General features: G+C 37.3%; 1 protein-coding gene across 5 annotated transcripts in view; it reads right to left on the reverse strand.

Annotated features, from left to right (window-relative positions):
- The window catches only part of Tc2n (tandem C2 domains, nuclear), a 72341-nt gene that overhangs the window by 53375 nt on the left and 825 nt on the right, over positions 1-18141 (reverse strand). For 4 of the 5 annotated variants that reach the window (XR_016537595.1, XR_016537596.1, XR_016537593.1 and 1 more), the window contains exons 2-6: positions 15934-15991; positions 13445-13605; positions 12186-12299; positions 9811-10044; positions 2641-2808 (exon numbers count right to left, since the gene is read on the reverse strand). Coding sequence is in view for 1 of the 5 variants with exons in the window: in XM_090344711.1 (XP_090200837.1) it covers positions 2641-2808; positions 9811-10044; positions 12186-12252 (469 nt within the window). In the remaining 4 variants the exon portion in view is untranslated. The remainder of the gene's footprint in view (positions 1-2640; positions 2809-9810; positions 10045-12185; positions 12300-13444; positions 13606-15933; positions 15992-18141) is intronic. The other variant, XR_016537594.1, reaches the window with a different exon arrangement.

Below are 18141 nucleotides of genomic sequence, written 5' to 3' on the forward strand. Positions count from 1 at the left end.
AGATTGTGGGTCCAGGCCAGTCCAAACAATAGCTCAGTCTGTTGAGAAAAGTCTGTGAGATTTTTTTTTCTTTTTTCCAGTCCTGGGGCATGGGCTTTCTCAAGGCTAGTGCTCTACCACTTGAGCCACAGGAGAATTGAGCCACAAGGAATTGAACCCCAGGGTTTCATTCATGATAGGCAAGCGCTCCCAACCATGAGCCAGAAAAGTGAAAGTGGCTATGTGGCTCAACGTGGTAAAGTGCCAGCCTTGAGCAAAACTGCTCAGGGACAGAGCCCAGGCCCTCTGTCCAACCCCCATTTCTGACAAAAGAAAAAAAAATAGTTGGTCATGGTGGCATGTGCCTGTATCCCAACATGGTAGAAAGTGTAAATAGACTATCCTGGGCAAAAAATAAGACCTATCTCAAAAATAAATGAGAAGGGACAGGGGTGTGTTTCAAGTGGTAGAGTACCTGTTTAGCAAGCACAAAGCCCTGACTCCATATCCCAGTACCACTAAATGAAAAAAAAAAAGAAGATGGAAATGAAGCACTAGATTCCTACATTATCATAAGCTAAGTTCCTAGAACATATTGTGTACATTATATGTAACTTTACACAATAAAGTCTTTTGGTGAAATCAAAAACTTTTCTTCAGAGGGGGTGGAGGGGAGGGTAATGGTGACCAAGACATGTGAAAGGGTATCAATATATGTGAATTAATGCACCTTCTATCTGGCAAATATCATGTAACCCTTTTATTAATTACAATAAAAAATATTAAAAAAAGAAAATGCATTTTCTTATGGACCTATTAAAATGTGCTTTTCTTTTGGTCTAAAAAAAAACAAAAAAAACTTTTCTTCAATGATTTTCCTTTTGTTTGAAACATAATTAAATAGAAACAAATAATACAGTTTTACAGTCACTAACAGGTTTTTTGTTTACATTCTCTAATTTTTCATTGAGAATAATCTAAGAGCATATAAGAACACTGTGTTGAGTGCAACTCAGCTACTTAATGTGTGCTTATCACATCAACAATTGATTCTGAACTCCAGTGCTCCTATACTTCTAGTATACTTTTAAACTGGAAAATCCTTAGAAAACGGATGTCTACCAAGTGTGCATTCATGAATAGGGTAGGCACCTTGGTAAATATTCCTTCTTTATTCAGTATCTCACCCTGAATTCAGTGGTTGAATGATATCTATGTGTCTATCTCATGTATACATACACACACATATGAATGATGCAAGCTGTGAGAAGTCCGAGAAGTGGCTTAGTGGTAGAGTGCTTGTTTAGCATGCATTAAGTCCTGGGTTCAATTCCTCAGTACCACACAAACAGAAAATGCCAGAAATGGTACTTTGGCTCAAGTGGTAGAGTGCTAGCCTTAAACACAGAGAAGTTCAGGGACAGCACCCAGGCTCTGAGGTAAAGCCCCAGGACTAGCTGGAAAGGAAAGGAAAGCAAAGCAAAGCTGTGAGACTTTTATAAAAACATAAAAGTAGCCCATAACTGATATGAAACTGAAAAAGCTCTATATTTCTAATCATATTATGTGTTGTTAAATTCATATAAGTGATTAGAACAGAAGAAAAAAGCTTATTAATATGAGTTCCAGAACTCATTTGAATAGCTAATACATAAAATATGCTCAAAATAACTTAAAAATGAAACTTTCAAAATAGGAAAAAGTAAGTGGAATTTGCAACTACCAACAAACATAATGCATTGATCTTTTCTTAAAAAATATTTTATTGTTAAATAGGTTACAATTTCGCAAATCAGGCTATCAGTATAATACATCTTTATCAGTGTCATTACTTTCATCACTCTCCCCCATTTCCTCTTCCCATCCTATTAATTATATTAATATTATTAATTATAACACTACAAAGACGTTATGATATTACAATTTGTGTGTGTGTGTGTGTGTGTGTGTACTTGTGCTAGGGCTTGAACTCAAGGCCTTGAGTTCCTGCTTGAGTTCTTGTTCAGCTTTCTCCATTTATGCTCTACCAATTGAGCCACATCTCTACTTCTGGCTTTTTGCTTGTTAAGGGTAATTGGAAATAAGAGTTTCTTGGATTTATCTGTCCAGGCTGGCTTCAAACCACAATTCTCTGATCTCAGCCTTATGAGTAGCTAGGATATAGATATGAGCTATTATACCCAGCTATAATTTTTTATTTTTAAATGCTTTTGTTATTATAAAGGTGATGTACAGAGGGGTCACAGTTACAGAAGTCAGGTAAAGAATACAGTTCTTTTTGGAAAATGTCACTCTTCAACAAATATTTAACACAAATAATTTCTGGTGTGACAGAGCCTTAGAAGACTTAATTTGATTTCTAAATTTTTTGTTTGTTTGGTCAGTCATGAGGCTTGAACTCAGGGCCTGGGCACTGTCCCTGCACTCTTTCCCAAAGCTAGTGCTCTACTACTTTAAGGCACAGCATCACTTCTGGTTTTCTCGTGGTTTAATGTAATTGGGAGTCTCATAGACTTTCCTGTCCAGGTTGGCCTCAAACCATAATCCTTAGATCTCAGTCTCCTGAGTAGTTAGGATTACAGAGATGAGACACCCATGCCTGGCTGATTTCTAAAAATTTTAAAGAGAAGCATAAAGGAAAAGTACAAAAAAGTTTTATACCTGATCCATACAGTCTTGTTACTTCTGAACGTGGAGGGAAGCGCCGGCTCAAGTCTGGTGAGATGCTCTGATACAGGTAGAAGGGATTGTACACATCATAGCTGGAACCATGCAGTGATGAACTGGAAAGTTCTACCTTTCGATCTCCAAAAGATGCTCTGGCAGACCCTGAAAGCAAATGTTTCTAACATTTTACAATACCCTTTTGAGAGGAGTTGTAAGCCAAAGGAAGTAGTAGGTTTCAAAGGAAAACAACTTTTGTCTCCGGTAACATCAAATCACATACCCTTAATGCCTAAAATTTAAAAAAAAAATTACCCATTTCTGAAGTTCTGGGTAAAGTTACTATATATGAGATATGGCCAGGAATCCTGCTTTTAATATAGTCTGGTAAATTTTAGAATTTTTAAAATAGTATCTTTATTATTTTTATTTTTTTGAATGAACATACATTTGTAATACCAGAGAGTTTCATTGTGATATATTCATACATGACTTTTTTCCTTTTTGTTCCTCTACAAATAATTTTCCTTTTTTTTTTTTTTGCCAGTCCTGGGCTTGGACTCAGAACATGAGCACTGTTTCTGAGTTTTCTCAAGGCTAGAGCTCTACCACTTGAGCCACAGCAACACTTCTAATTTTCCATTTTGTAAACTGAGCTTTTTCTTGTGTTTTACTTAGCATTATAGGTCATCTTATAAAGGATTTTGTTTTTAGATCCACCCTTTTTCAGACAGAAAAATTCTACAAAAATTGACACTATCTGAATTATTGGTGACTAGTTACTTAGGAGGCTCTACCTCTGAGGGTAGAGGTTTGAAGCCAGGCAGATAAATCTGAGAGACTCTTATCTCCAATTAACCAGCAAAAAGCCAGAAGTGGGTTCATGGCTCAAGTGGTAGAGTACCACCTATGACCTAAAAGGCAAGCAAGAGCTCAAGACCCTGAGATCAAGCCCTGACATAAAAAATAAAACCCAAAAATCAAAAACCCTGACCACATACTAAGATAAACTAATAAGTTGTTATATTTGAAAAGACTAACGTCATATGAAGTATGATTTGTGTGTGTGTGTGTGTGTGTGTGTGTCACAGGGCTTGAACTAGGCCTGGGTGCTGTCCCCGAGCTCTTCAGCTCAAGGCCACTACCCTTGGGCCAAGCCCCACTTCTAGAGGTTAACTGGAGATGAGTCTCAGGTCCTTTTGTACCCATGCTGCCTTTGAACCTTGATCCTCTGATTTCAGCCTCCTGAGTAGCTAGGATTACAGGCTTGAGACACTGTTGCGCTGGCTTGGGCTTTTTTTTAAAACCACAATCAAAGCTGCAAAAATGTGGACAGAGAATACTTATGGAAAGACTAAGGACCAAGAATAGCTATAAAGATAATCTTTAGTAAAAAAACAAAAAAAACCCAAAAACCCAAAAATTGAAAAATTTACTCTGTGTATTAAAAAGAGAATGGAACAAAAAAAGCTTTGAAAGAGATGCTGTTTTATGGGCACTTGATACATAATCTAGATGACCCTGTTCGGCAGCAGGGAAAGGATGAATCAAAAGTAAAATATTAAGACAATTAGATATTGATATGGAAAGGAAGTAAAATTTCATTTCACTAATGGTCATAAAAAATTATGTTCTGAACTCAGGCAATGACAGATGCTGGAGGGGTTGTGGAGAAAAAGGAACCCTACTGAACTGCTGGAAAGCCACTCTGGAAAGCAGTTTGGAGGTTTCTTAAGGAACTGAAAATAGACCTTCCCTATGATCCCGCCATACCACTCCTGGGCATCTATCCCAAACATCATAACCCAGGATATGATAAGGACACCTGCTCAATTGTGTTCATCTCTGCACTATTCACAATAGCCAAGCGATGGAAACAACCCAGATGCCCTACTGCAAATAAATGGATACAAAAAAAATGTGGTATATACATACATCCCCTATACAATGGAATTCTACATAGCCAACAGACAAGTTAAAATAATGGCATTGGCAGGGAAGTGGATGAAGCTAGAGCGAATCATGTTGACTGAGATAAGTCAAGACCAAAGGCGCATGGTATCCTTAATATGTGGCTATTAGATCCAAACAGTACAAGAGTGATGACTCAATATTTGTGTACTCAATGTTATGGACATGGTATTGGAAATATAAACATAATTACATAAACATAAAAATGTATGACTCTATAGACATAATGATTTATTACATAGATTACTATGTATCTGACATACAAATCCTCAGCTTAATTTTGATTATGTTCTAAAATCTAAGTGCCAGTGATTGTATATAGAGATTCCCTTCTTGAATACTTGTTTAACATGTTATTTGAAATATGATGTAAAAAATCAATGTTAGTAAATTCTTTAATAAAAAAATTAATTTATGGGCCGGGTGCAGTGGCTCATGCCTGTAATCCTAGCTCCCCAGGAAGCTGAGATCCGAAGATCAAGGTTCAAAGCCAGCCCAGGCACAAAAGGACCTGAGACTCTTATCTCTTGATTAACCACTAGAAAACAGGAAGTAGGGCTTGGCTAAAGGGTAGGGTGGTAGCCTTGAGCTGAAGAGCTCAGGGAAAGTGCCCTGGCTGAGTTCAAGCCCCATGACCCACACACAAAAAATTAATTTAACCACAAATGGATCAAAGACCTGGAGGTAAAAGCAAATACACTGAAAACTTTTCAAGAAGGAATAGTAGATACACTAGATCTCTTTGGCACAAGTCAAAACTTTCTTAATAAGGACTCAGAAAGACAAGTCAGAGAAAGTCTGGATAAGTAGGACTGCATTAAACTGAAGAGCTTCTGTATGGCAAAAGATATAGCTAGCAAACTAACTAGAAAGCCTACAAAGTGGGAGAAGATCTTCACTAACCATACAACAGACAAAGGCCTCATATGTTAAAAATATCAACAGCTCAAAAAAGTGAATCACTCCAAAACTAATCTCCAAAGAAATAACCATCTCATTAAAAGATGGGCCAAAGACTTAGACAGTCTTCTCTGAAGAAGAAACAAGAATGGCCTATAGACACATGAAGAAATGCTTGACATCTCTGGCCATAAAAGAAATGCAAATCAAAACAACTCTGAGATTCTACTTCACTCCAGTTAGAATGGCCATGATCAAGAAATGTAATAACAACAGATGCTGGCACGGATGTGGCCAGGAGGGATCACTACTACACTGTTGGTGAGAGTGCAAACTCATTCAACCACTATGGAAAGCGGTTCCTCAAAAAACTAAACATAGAGCTCCCCTATGACCCAGCAATTCCATTACTTGGCATTTACCCAATTGTCCAGAAACAAGGACATACTAAATCCACTAGCACAACAATGTTCATTACAGCACTATTTACCACAGCAAAGATACGGAACCAACCTAGATGCCCCTCAGTTCATGAGTGGATCAACAAGATGTGGTAATTTTACACAAAGGAATTCTATCCTGCTGTCAGAAAGAATGATATCACCCCATTTGTAAGGAAATGGAAAGACTTAGAAAAAATCATATTAAGTGAAGTTAGCCAGACTCAAAGGAACATAGGCTCAATGGTTTCTCTCATTTGTCATAATCAGTAGAAACCTTGGGCTCTCCTAGCAGAGATTTACAATAGAGCAAAACCTGGACACACAAGGCCATTTACTATGATGCTAAATGAAAGGACCTCCAGGATATAGAAACAAAAGCCATGTAATGAGTGATTGTTGTCCTTAATGTACTATGTTGTAGGCAAAGTAAGAAGGCTTCTATATTTAAGTAGGTATGTAAGACAATTTTCACAATCTTAGGACGGATAGAGCTAGAGCTCTACCACTTGAGCCACTGCACCACTTCTGGCTTTTTTCTATGTATGTAGTACCGAGGAAGCAAACCTGGGTCTTTGTGCATGGTAGGCAAGCACTCTAGGCCAAACTCCCAGCCCTGATCAGCATACCTTTTAAGATAGAATCTTGTAAAACTAGTTTTGAGCTGGGTATCAGTGGCTCAAGCCAGTAATCCTAGCTAATTAGGAGGCTGAGATCTAAGGATTGTGGTTCAAACCCAGTCCAGTCAGGAAAGTCCTTGAGATTCTTTTCTCTATTTAACCACCAGAAAACCAGAAATGGCAGCAGTGGCACTTTGACCCAAGTGGTAGGGCATTACCCTTGAGCTGAAGAGCTCAGGGACAGAGCCCAGGCCCAGAGTTCAAGTCTCATGATCAACAACAACAACAAAAAACTAGTTTTGATAGACACTTTATATGTGTATAATAAGATGGAAGATCTTTCTTTTTTGTAAAACAAAAACAAAACAAAATCTCTCCAGTGACTCATGCCTGTAATCCTAGCTACCTAGAAAGCTGAGATCTGAGGATCACAGTTTCAAGCCAGCCTGGGCAGGAAAGTTCTTGTGACTTTTATTTCCAATTAACCACCAAAAGCCAGAAGCTGTGGCTCCAGGGTACAGTGCTTGCTTCAGGGCCTCGGACAGCACCCAGCTGTGAATTCAAGCCCCAGGACTGACACATGTGCGCACGCACACACACACTTAACCTCCCTTAGAGATAAACTCTAGAGAAAACCAACAAAAAAAATCCCCAAAGGCCCTGCAGAGTAAAAAAAAAAAAAGTAGGGTGGATTTTTGACAGGAGTTACTCTTGAAAAAAAAAGAAATGGTATAAAGTTGTCTGTTTTTGATTATTTTTAGCTTGAGTGTAGGCCAAAGCTGACACCATCCAGGGCGTATAAAACTCCAATAGCAAACTGGCAGATAAACCAACGTACAGCATACCAAGTATCCACAGCCGTTGGAAAGAAAGGTGAGAATCCTGGAAAGAAGCATGTCCCAAATTCTGCAAAGAAAATGGGCTCAAATATATGGCTAATACTCAAATAACCTTCCAAGGGTTGAACTTGTTATCTAAGTTTAACCAAGTTGCACATCTGATGGAAAGACAGAGGCAAGGAGAAAGTGAGAGGGAAGGACAGACAGAAAGAAGACATGACTTCTCAGATTAACGTAACCAAAGGTAGTCTCCACCACATAACAATCAATGTTCAGAACGCAAAAATATGGAACACTAAAATCACACCATATACAAAGATGCTGGAAAACCCATTCTCAAAAAAAGATAACAAACAGTACTTAAATCTAGATGTTTGAAATGAACAAAGATAAACCACTATTGATAGTTCAAAGGCATGAAAGAAACTAGATTTGTAATAATGCAAAAATGGGAAATTGGAAGAGAAATGAAACCTATGAATATATAGGACTGAAAAATGCAATGTCTAACAGAACATATTCATTAGTTAGGCTTAGCAGCAGAAAGGAAATAATAGGAGTAATAGACCATGAATTTGCAAATAGACCAATTATTACTCAATCTATAGAAAAGAAAGAGCAAGCACTAGTAGTTCATGCTACTCCTAGGTACTCAGGAGGCTGAAATATGAGAATAACAATTGGAACTGGGCAGGAAAATCCATGAGATCCGTATTTCCAATTAACCACCAAAAAGCCAGAAGCAGAGCTGTAACTCAAAATGGAAGAGCACTAGCTTTGAACAAATAAAGCTTAGGGACAGTGCAGAGGTACTTAACCGATTATTGAAATATATTGTTTGTACAGTGTAAGGCCAATATTCAACAAAGATACATTTGAAATTCAAAAGATATATACAACATTCAACAAATGTGTAGTGGGACAATTCATTGTGCATAAGATGGTTGTCAAAAGATATAAAAGGTATAAACATGTACGTAAATATAAATACATATTTATATTTACACAAATATATTTACATATATTTGTTATATGTATTCACATGCATTTGTTATATTTACATACATTCATATTTACATACATTATGTATATATAAATATATATTTATATTTAACATATATATTTATATATAATTATTACAAGGAGGTGTATTCATGTCTTCAATTTACTCTAAAGTCAGTTGTGTTTGAATAGACTTACCACAAATTAGTTTTTAAAATAAGAGTTATAGCCAGCTGTGATGGTGTATGGCAATAATCAAGGAGGAAGATGAGGCAGAAGGATCATGAATTTGAGACCAGCGTGGGTTAGACCTTTGCCAGGCACTGGTGGCTTATAACTGTAATTCTACCTATTAAAGAGGTTGAGATCTGGGGATCAAGGTTCAAAGTCAGCCTAGGCAGGAAAGTTTGTGAGACACTCATCTCCAAATAACCCCAGAAAAAGCTGAAAGTGGATCTGAGGCTCAAGTGGTGGAGTGTCAGCCTTAAGGGAAAAAAAAAACAAAAAAGCTCAGGGACAACATCCTGAGTTCAAGCTCTAGGACCAAGACCAGCACAGAAAATAAATAAGAGTTACATATTCCTTCCTCTTATCCTCATTAGCACATTGACTACTTGATAAGACTTTTTGGTTGTTTCCTTATTCCTCATTACACCATGTTTTAGAAAATAACAGATAAGAAGCTATGCCTACTTCTATCTTTACTGATCAAATTCTTCTACTTTTTCTTAAACTGTGAAGGACGACCAAAGCATGCAATTATTCCTCTATAAAAACAGCAAAACTGGGCTGGGAGTTTGGCCTAGTGGTAAGAGTGCTTGCCTAGCATGCACAAAGACCCGGGTTTGATTCCATGTTACCACAAACACAGGAGAAAGCTGAAAATGGTGCTGTGGCTCAAATGGTAGAGCTCTAGCTTTGAAAAAGCCCAAGGACAGTGCTCAGGCCCTGAGTTCAAACTCCAGACTGGAAAAAAAAAAACAGCAAAACCTATACACATATAGGTTATACTGTGATCATATTTTATAATGGGATATGATGAACTACAATATATGAGGTCCTCAAAAGAAAGATAAAATATACAAAAAGCAAGATATATTTTTTTAATAGAAATTTCAGATTCAGGTTGGGAATGTGGCTTAGTGGTAGAGTGCTTGCCTAGCATGCATGACACCCTGGATTCAATTCCTCAGTACCACTAAATAGAAAAAAAACAGAAGTTGCGCTGTGGCGCAAGTGGTGGAGTGCAAGCCTTGAGCAAAAGAAGCTCAAGGACAGTGCCTAGGCCCTTAGTTCAAGCCCCAGGACTGGCAAAACAAAATTCAGATTCAAAATATAAAAGAAAAAAACAGCATTTAAAAGTTGATTTTTAAATCCTGACACTTTATTATTTACCTTCAAGTTCTTCCAGAGGTAGATGAGGTCCTTGTGTCCTGGGCTGAATATAAGATAATGTAAATTTGGGCACCACAAATGGTACATCTTTGCCATCAGATGGTAATCTAGAAAGCAAGTAATCCTCAGTACAGCCAACCTGGGGCTTTACAGAAACAGCAGTCAAGGGAGGTATACAGATAGCAGTACTTTGGCTATTTGAGATTGATACTTCAAAGTTTTTTTCCACAGAAACTGCACAAACACAAGGAAAAAGGAAAAGAAAAAGTCATAAATATGTATACAGTTATACATAACAGTTTAAGCCTAGAATTCTTTGGTACTCTTTTAATCATTAAAAAATTCTGATGCAGAAACTACTGAATGGTCCCATCAAGTATTTTTGTAATTTTTGCCAGCCAATGTTTGAGCAATTAATACAATTTTGCAAAAGTATACTTTTTTAAATTTAGAACTTTTTTTTCCAGTCCTGGGGCTTGAACTTAGGGCCTGGACAGTGCTCTATCACTTGAGTCACAGCACCACTTCCAGCTTTTTCTGTGTGTGGAGTAACCTGGATTTGTCCAGGACAAGCATTCTACCAGTAGGCCAAACTCCAGGCCCTAAAGCACAGCTGTTGGTTTGTTCTTTTTTTTTTATCACAGTGGTAAAGCTGTTTTTAAAGTCTTATTTCCACCCGTATTTACTGAGGAAAAGGAAATATTTTTTAGTTAACTTAAAATACTTTCAAGTAAAACAACTAGCCACTTAAAACATGCTATCAACGAATCAAATCGTGTTATCAGTATTACTGGTTAACATGAGCTTAAATGTGTACCCTAATTGTGAGAAGCTAAGGGTCATTAAGTCTATAAAAAAAAATCTCTACCACATCAAAAGCATATACATACTGACTAGAATGATATCACAGTAGCAACTTTAACTGTCCCAGTTTCTCTCTAGACAGACACAGGTTCCTCATCTGTATAAATCAAAATAGAATGTAATGGGCCAATACCATGCAAACTTAGTATCAATGGTAGGATGAATAAAAATGTAACTACTACAGTGTAAGAATTTATGGAATGGTTTAATGTAAAAAAAGCCTTCTGCTATAGACTAGATATGATTTGACAGAGTCCCCTAGAACTTCCTGTGCTAAAGTTCATTCCTAATAGTAAGAGGGTGGAAACTTAAACCAAATATGTGTTTATAGGTGGGGCCTTTGTGGCCTTAATAAGATTAGATAAAGCCATAGGAATGGAGTCCTCACCACTGACTGCTGGACAGAGACATGGACACACATGTTCTTTCTATGTTTTCATCATGTGATACACTATACTGCTTTAGCACTCTACTAGCAAGGAGTCCATTCCCAGATCCTGCTGAAGCCAAAGTAAACCTCTTTTCATAAAAATGTGTCTATGATGTTCTATGTTAATGGCATCAGAAAATCTACTAATATACCTTCATGCTCAAATATACTAGGAAGTTTTGTCATAGACTAAGAAATACAAGATCCAAAGAAAAATAAAGCTCCAATTATTACCCTTGAGCAGTAACAAAATCTCCAGAGGGTCCTTGAAAAATGTGGATTTTAATACTTATGGGTTTCTTCTTTACTCAGAAAAGTACGTATATGTATACAGTACATAAGAATAAACTATTCACATAAATTGGATTTTTCTATAACAAAACATTTGTCAGAGTATATGTTGTTCCCCAAACAAACCTCTCTCCCTACATGCCTCCATTATTCCATCTACCTGTCCATTATCTTACTTCCTTTGGCTAATATCCTATTCAGGCTTCCATGGCAAATCTCTTTCAATTTTCTTTATGGTTATGTTGTTGTCCTGTGTGTCTTTTGGGTGTCTGTCTTTTTACTATGCTCCAGAGGATTTGTAAGTTCTAGAATATTAACCTATTTCTTTCCACCCAACAAACTCAGAAATTTGTCTTTTATTATGGAAGGAGAATACTAGGGACTCAACTAAGGGCCTCATAGGTGATCCATGCCTAAAGCCCCTCTTCTTTCTTTCTCTTTCTTCCTCCTTCCTTCCTTCTTTCCTCCCCCTTCCTCCCTTCCTCCGCCTTTCTCTCTCTCTCTTTGAGGTAGAGTACTGATTCATTTCCAGGCTGTCTTAGGCTGCCATCTTTCTACTTCTATTTCCTGTGTCACTGGCGTGTCAGGTATGTATTACTATATAGTCATGAAATGGAATTTCATTAACTTTTACCTAAATTGGCCTTGAACTGTGATCCTACAATCTCTGCTTCCCAAGTAGTAGCTAAGCTTACAGACTTCAACTATGGTAATCAACCCTTAATATCTTTATATTACAAAATTCTACAAACAAAGGTATAAGTATATGTGCACTGATATCAAAACTTACTCTTCTGTTTTTCTGTTTCACCATAGAAACATCTTCTACAGCAACTCTTGATAAATTCTGTTGCCATTACATTCAATTTCTAATGTCCAATATACTTTCAATTTTAGTATCAACCTATTGACAGAACAGAAAGCATATTAAACAATTATGCTTGAGGTCACTAAATAAATCATGTTATCTGTTTTTGTAATATATGACTGGGGCTCTGACAAAATAATATTTAAGAAGAAAAATATATTTGTTCCCATATGTAATTTTATATAACACTTAAAATCCTTATAAGTTACTAAAAATGGAATGCTTAAAAATTACCAAAGAAGAAATTTCAATGTTAAAACCTGGAAAAAAAAATCCCATCTCAAGACATTTGATATACCGAATTCTATGTCCAAAATCTGAAAGAAAGCTGGGCGCTGGTGGCTCACACCTGTAAGTCTATTCAGGAGGCTGAATAGACTCATGGCTCAAAGTCAGCCTGGGCACGAATTATCTCCAATTAACCACCGGAAAATGAGAAATGGCGCTATGGCTCAAAGTGGGAGAGTATTATCCGTGAGCTGAAGAGCTCAGGGATAGCACCCATGGCCAGCTTTCATGCCCCATGACTAAAAAAAAAATCAGGCACCCATAAAAAGTTCAAGAAAAAAATTCACTTTCCCTAGACCACTTATTTTTTTTTATCAGAGCCAATAAACAAATGAGCACACACTATGAATTAGCCTTTGTAATTATGCTAATAAAAAAGTGGATTAGAAAAACTGAGTCAAACTATGGAAGCTCATACCTGCTAACTACTTAGGAGGCTAGGATCTAAAGCTTGTAGTTTGAAACCAGCCAGACAGAGATGTCTAAGAGACTCATCTCTCAATTAACCACCAAAATGCCAGAAGAGGAGCTGTGGCTGAAGTGGCAGACTGCAAAATGCTCAAGTCAGTTCTGAGGCCTTGAGTTCAAGCCCCAGAACCGCCCCCCCAAAAAAGGAACCAAACAAAAATGTGTTTCACACACACAGATAATACTAAAGGACACAGTGGAAATGAAAGGAGCAATTTTACATTTACCAGGTCTCATTTGCCACCCTGGACTCAGTGACACTGTTCCAAATGTATTTTTCTCATTTAGACCCACTTAAACTACATACATTTTTGTAGGACAATTTAAACATGCAAAAGAATATGAAATCATAAAACTCAATTCACCCAGATTAAACAATTATCAAACCATAGCAAATCTTATTTCATCACCACTTCCCCACTTACCCTGTCCTTTGGGTTATTTTGAAATAAATTCCAATCATATAATTTCATCCATAAGTATGTAGGTAGTAATCTTTAAAATATGTGGTAGAAGGACCCAGGTTTTAACTTTGTTAGGCTCTGATTGCCTGAGCATGAATCAAATCAAGTACTAAAAACAGTATCTGTAATAGATTATAACATATTAAACATTTCTGAAAGTTTTCTCAGAAAATTACAATGACATTATAAAACAAACATGGACAACTTACTCAGTGATCATATTTCCCCTAAGGCTTCAATTTTATCGTTCTGTTAAAAACAGATTGGTTCTTGGCTCATTTGCTATTACAAATAATGGTTAGATCTATAAGATAATCAGCTATGAGAAAAATAGATGTATGTTTAATTTTGCTTGTGTTCCTAAATTTCTCTCTAATTGACACTATTTCTCATTCTCAAAAGAAATGTGTGACAGTATGTTGGGAGCCAGAGTGGCTCCCAACTGTACCTTGATTTGCATCAGACAATTGCTTTATTGTCTTATTGTTTTCTGGCCTTACTCTGTTTAAATGACCTGAGATTTACCATATGAATGTAACACCTGGAAGTTCCCTGGTTTCAAGAAGAGATATAAGCCTTCAGTTGAGAATAAACGGGGCTGCAGTCTTTACCTGGGCTGCAGACCTCCCAGACCCCATGCATTTATCTCTATTTTTTCCAGTCCCTGCTCCCTATTTCAGGAACCCCAATTTGCTGCCGGTACGTCCCGGCAATAGTACTTGTTCCTGCCACCAACAAACTGTGTTGTTTAATGCTGGACTTTTGCCAATATTTTTCTCTCTTATTATAAATAACACTAATATAAAACTAACCATTTCTTTCTCTGTGTGTGTGTATGTGTGTATGAGTTGTGTGGTTTGAACTCTGGACCTGGGTGCTGTCTCTGAACTCTGCAGTTCAAGGCTACCACCCTCCCCTTGAGCCATAGCCCCACCTCTGGTTTTCTAGTGATTAACTGGAGATAAAGAGTCTCACAGACTTCAGTGCCCAAGCTGGCTCTGAACCGCAATCCTCAGATCTCAGCCTCTTGAGTAGCTAGGATTACAGGTGTGAGCTACAGTGCCCAACCTAACCAATGATTTTATGTTTATTATCCCCTGCTCATCTTTTCTTAAACCTATCGGTCTTTTCCTTTATGATTTTTTTTTTTTGTCAGTGGTGGGGCTGAACTCTGGGCTTGGGCACTGTCCCTGAGCTCCAGGCTAGCATTCTACCACATGAGCCACAGCACCACTTCTGGCTTTTTCTGTGTATATGGTACCAAGGAATCAAACACAGGGATTTGTGCATGCTAGGCAAACACTCTACCACTAGGCCATGCTCCAGGTCCTCATCATGGTTTTTAATATGTATATATTTCAGATATTAACTTAATCCAATATGTTTGTTGTTGATTGTTATGTTTTCTGTAGCTCAAAATGGTAGCATTAGTCTTGAGCAAAAGAGCTCAGAGACAGCACCCTGGTCCTAAGTTCAAGGCTTACAACAGGCAACAAAACCAAAAACCAAAAAATAAATAAATAACAAAAATAAGCCAGTTGCGGTAGCTCACATCTGTAATCCTAGCTACTCAGGGGACAGATCTGAGGGTGGTGGTTCAAAACCAGTGCGGTCACTAAAGTCTGTGAGACTCTTATCTACAATTAGCTGCCAGAAAACCGGAAGTGGCACTGTGGCTCAAGGGGTAGGGCTAAGTAGCATGCAGCTGAAGAGCTCAGGGTCAACACCCAGGCCCACAGTTCAAGTCCCATGACCAGACAAAACAACAAAAATGTAGATGGACTAGAATCCTAACTGTCCTTTACTTGTAGCATTTTCTTAGCAATTCTTGCAAATTACTTTTGGAATCTGCTCCAGCATTAAGAGGAAAAATCTGGACTTATATTAAACTTATAACTTTTGGAAAAACTGACTTCTAAGGATTTTGTCTTTTTATCCAATATGTAGTATCTCTTTCTAGATGTTAAAGTGTATCTTTGCACCTTATATAGTGGGCCTGCATTATTTTATTGGGTATTATAAATAGCATATTTCCATCCCATCTTGTAATTGATGCAAATTTTTAAACACTGTAAACATTTTCAAAGGCCATCATTAGCTCATTATATCAGAAGATCACTCCTTAATCACCCAAATCAAACTAATTTTCTTTCATCTCTAAATGAAAATAAAGAGAAGCTGAACATTTTTCTGATGTTTCATAAAAATCTTGTTCATTTTCCCATGTGAACTACAAAGAAATAATCTTGTATTTTCTCTCACTTTGGTTAGCACTCAGCAACCTGTAGGGTTCCAGGACTATACCTGGAACTTAGCAGCTTTAATCGATATATAAGGAACAGAACAACAATATATGGTCTTGGTACAAAAATATAAAGAAAATTGAAATTACTAGAAATTTTATCAACCTGAGGTAACCATAGTATTTTTGAAAAGATACATATACTTACATGATGTGGTTTCTCCCACTTGAATATTTTCTTATAGCATTATGTAGTCATGGCAGACCTATAATAAATGCCATATATTTAAAACATACAATTAAATGAGTCATATATGTATATTTGAAAGACATATCAAAGCCAAGCATATCAACATATGCATCATTACAAAAACTGCGTAGGGCCCTCTTTTAATCTATCCCTCCTTTCTTTCTCTTGCCAAATGATCACTGGCATATAGATTGTTACGTTAGACAAGTTTGGATTTTCTAGAATTTTGTTAGCTTCCTGTTAGTCCATATTCATGTCTCAATTTAGTAGACACTGAAAAAAATCTCTAGATGGGCGCCGGTAGCTCATGCCTATAATCCTAGCTGCTCAGGAGGCTGAGGATCGTGGTTCAAAGCCAGCCCAGGCATGAAAATCCGTGAGACTCTTATCCCCAATTTACCAACAGAAAAACAGAAGTGGTGCTGCGGCTCAAGTGGTAGAGCACTAGACTAGAGCTGAAGAATTCAGGGACAGTGCCCAGGCCCGAGTTCAAATCCCATGACCACCACCACCAATAACAACAACAACAACAAACCCTCAAAGATGCTACCAATTTACACTCCTACTAGCACAGTATGAACGTCTCAGGTCTACAGCCTCACCAATGGATCTGGTAGTCAGATTCATTTTAACTATTCTCTTCCTGCTCCTAAGAAATATATTCTACTAAATTCCTGCTCTTAAATTTAGGACAACAAAATGAAGACTGAAGTAAAACTCATTACACACATTCTAATCTAAGAGCATATTTGGTAGAGTATATAAACCAACGTTGTAATTGATATATGTCTCCTTTCTGCTCTAGTTAAAATGTCAACTTCAAGAGGTTGAGAGGGATCTTTGAGACATACCAGAAAGAATTAAGGGGCTTACAAGGTAGGAATATCAAAGTACTGGGTTTCCACAAAAGATAGTAGAACACAGTGTAGAATTGTGACTTGAAGACTAGAAATGACACCTGACACCACTACATCACAACACTACTAAAAATGACATTCATGATTTGGATGAAGACAGATAAAATATTTTTATAACCAAGAGTGCTAATCAGTATGCTCAGTTACTGTTCTCACCGTTAAGATTTATCTATAAGTGGGGGTGGGGGGAGGGAAATGGGGACCAAGACATGAGAAAGGGTATCAATGTATGTGAATTAATGCACCTTCTATCTGGCGAATAGAATGTAACCCTTCTATTAATTACAATAAAAATATATGAAAAAAAAAGATTTACCTATAAGATACTACAAATGTTATGAGACCATGCCCTTTGACATAAGGCTATTCTGTAGTCCTATTCTTTCCAATCTCACTATGGGGTTTCCTCTCCTAACAACTCTCCTTGCCTCTCCTAGGTTTTCTCAGTTACAAATTCTACACTAAGCTTACTTCTTTAGCTGTATTTATATTTCAAAATGATTCAAATTTGGTTTCTACCTTTTTACTTCAATTGTGTGTGCTGAGGTCAATGTCCTCCCCTACCCCCACCCCCAACCTAACTCCCAAAGCCAACAATCAGGTCTTAACTTTCTGATCCCCAGACTCCATTTCACTACTAGGTAAGACTTTCCTTATTAGAACTCTCAGCTTCTAGAGCCCAACAGTCTCTAAATTGGTTTCTGTTCATTCCTGAATCTCTTCAGCTGTCTCTCTCCCTCTTCTTATTCTATACTCATTTCAATTTCTTACACTCCTACAGAATTAAACCACCACAAATCCATCTACAAGTGGAGCCTGTCTTCAGAAAACCCTATTACTAACAAACCTAACTGCCATCTAGCCAGCTCAGACAAATGTCCTACAAGAACCACATATTCTCAAAATGAACTGAACTCTCAGTTTTATTCATGAGTAGCTATAATTCTAGCAAAGCAAATGAAATCCAAGACATGCTTTAAAATGTGGAGTTTCCCCCCTTTAAACGGCTTTAACCCCTATCCCCTACTAATTAGTGTTATGGTTTCCCCACCAGTCAGGAAGGTAACACACTCATCAGAAAAAAATAAAATAAAATAAATAAAAACCCACAAAATCAAAAAAAAGATAAAAAGCAAATCTGTTTCTAAAGCCAAACATTATTAACATGCCCTTCCCATAAAGCACTTTTATACCAAGATGAAGTGGTATATCAAAACGGAGAAACTGGTAAATGAGGTTTTCAAGTTAA

Source organism: Megascapheus bottae, chromosome 14, assembly GCF_031878675.1.
Source record: "Megascapheus bottae isolate mThoBot1 chromosome 14, mThoBot2.hap1, whole genome shotgun sequence".
NCBI classification, from domain to species: Eukaryota; Metazoa; Chordata; class Mammalia; order Rodentia; family Geomyidae; genus Megascapheus; species Megascapheus bottae.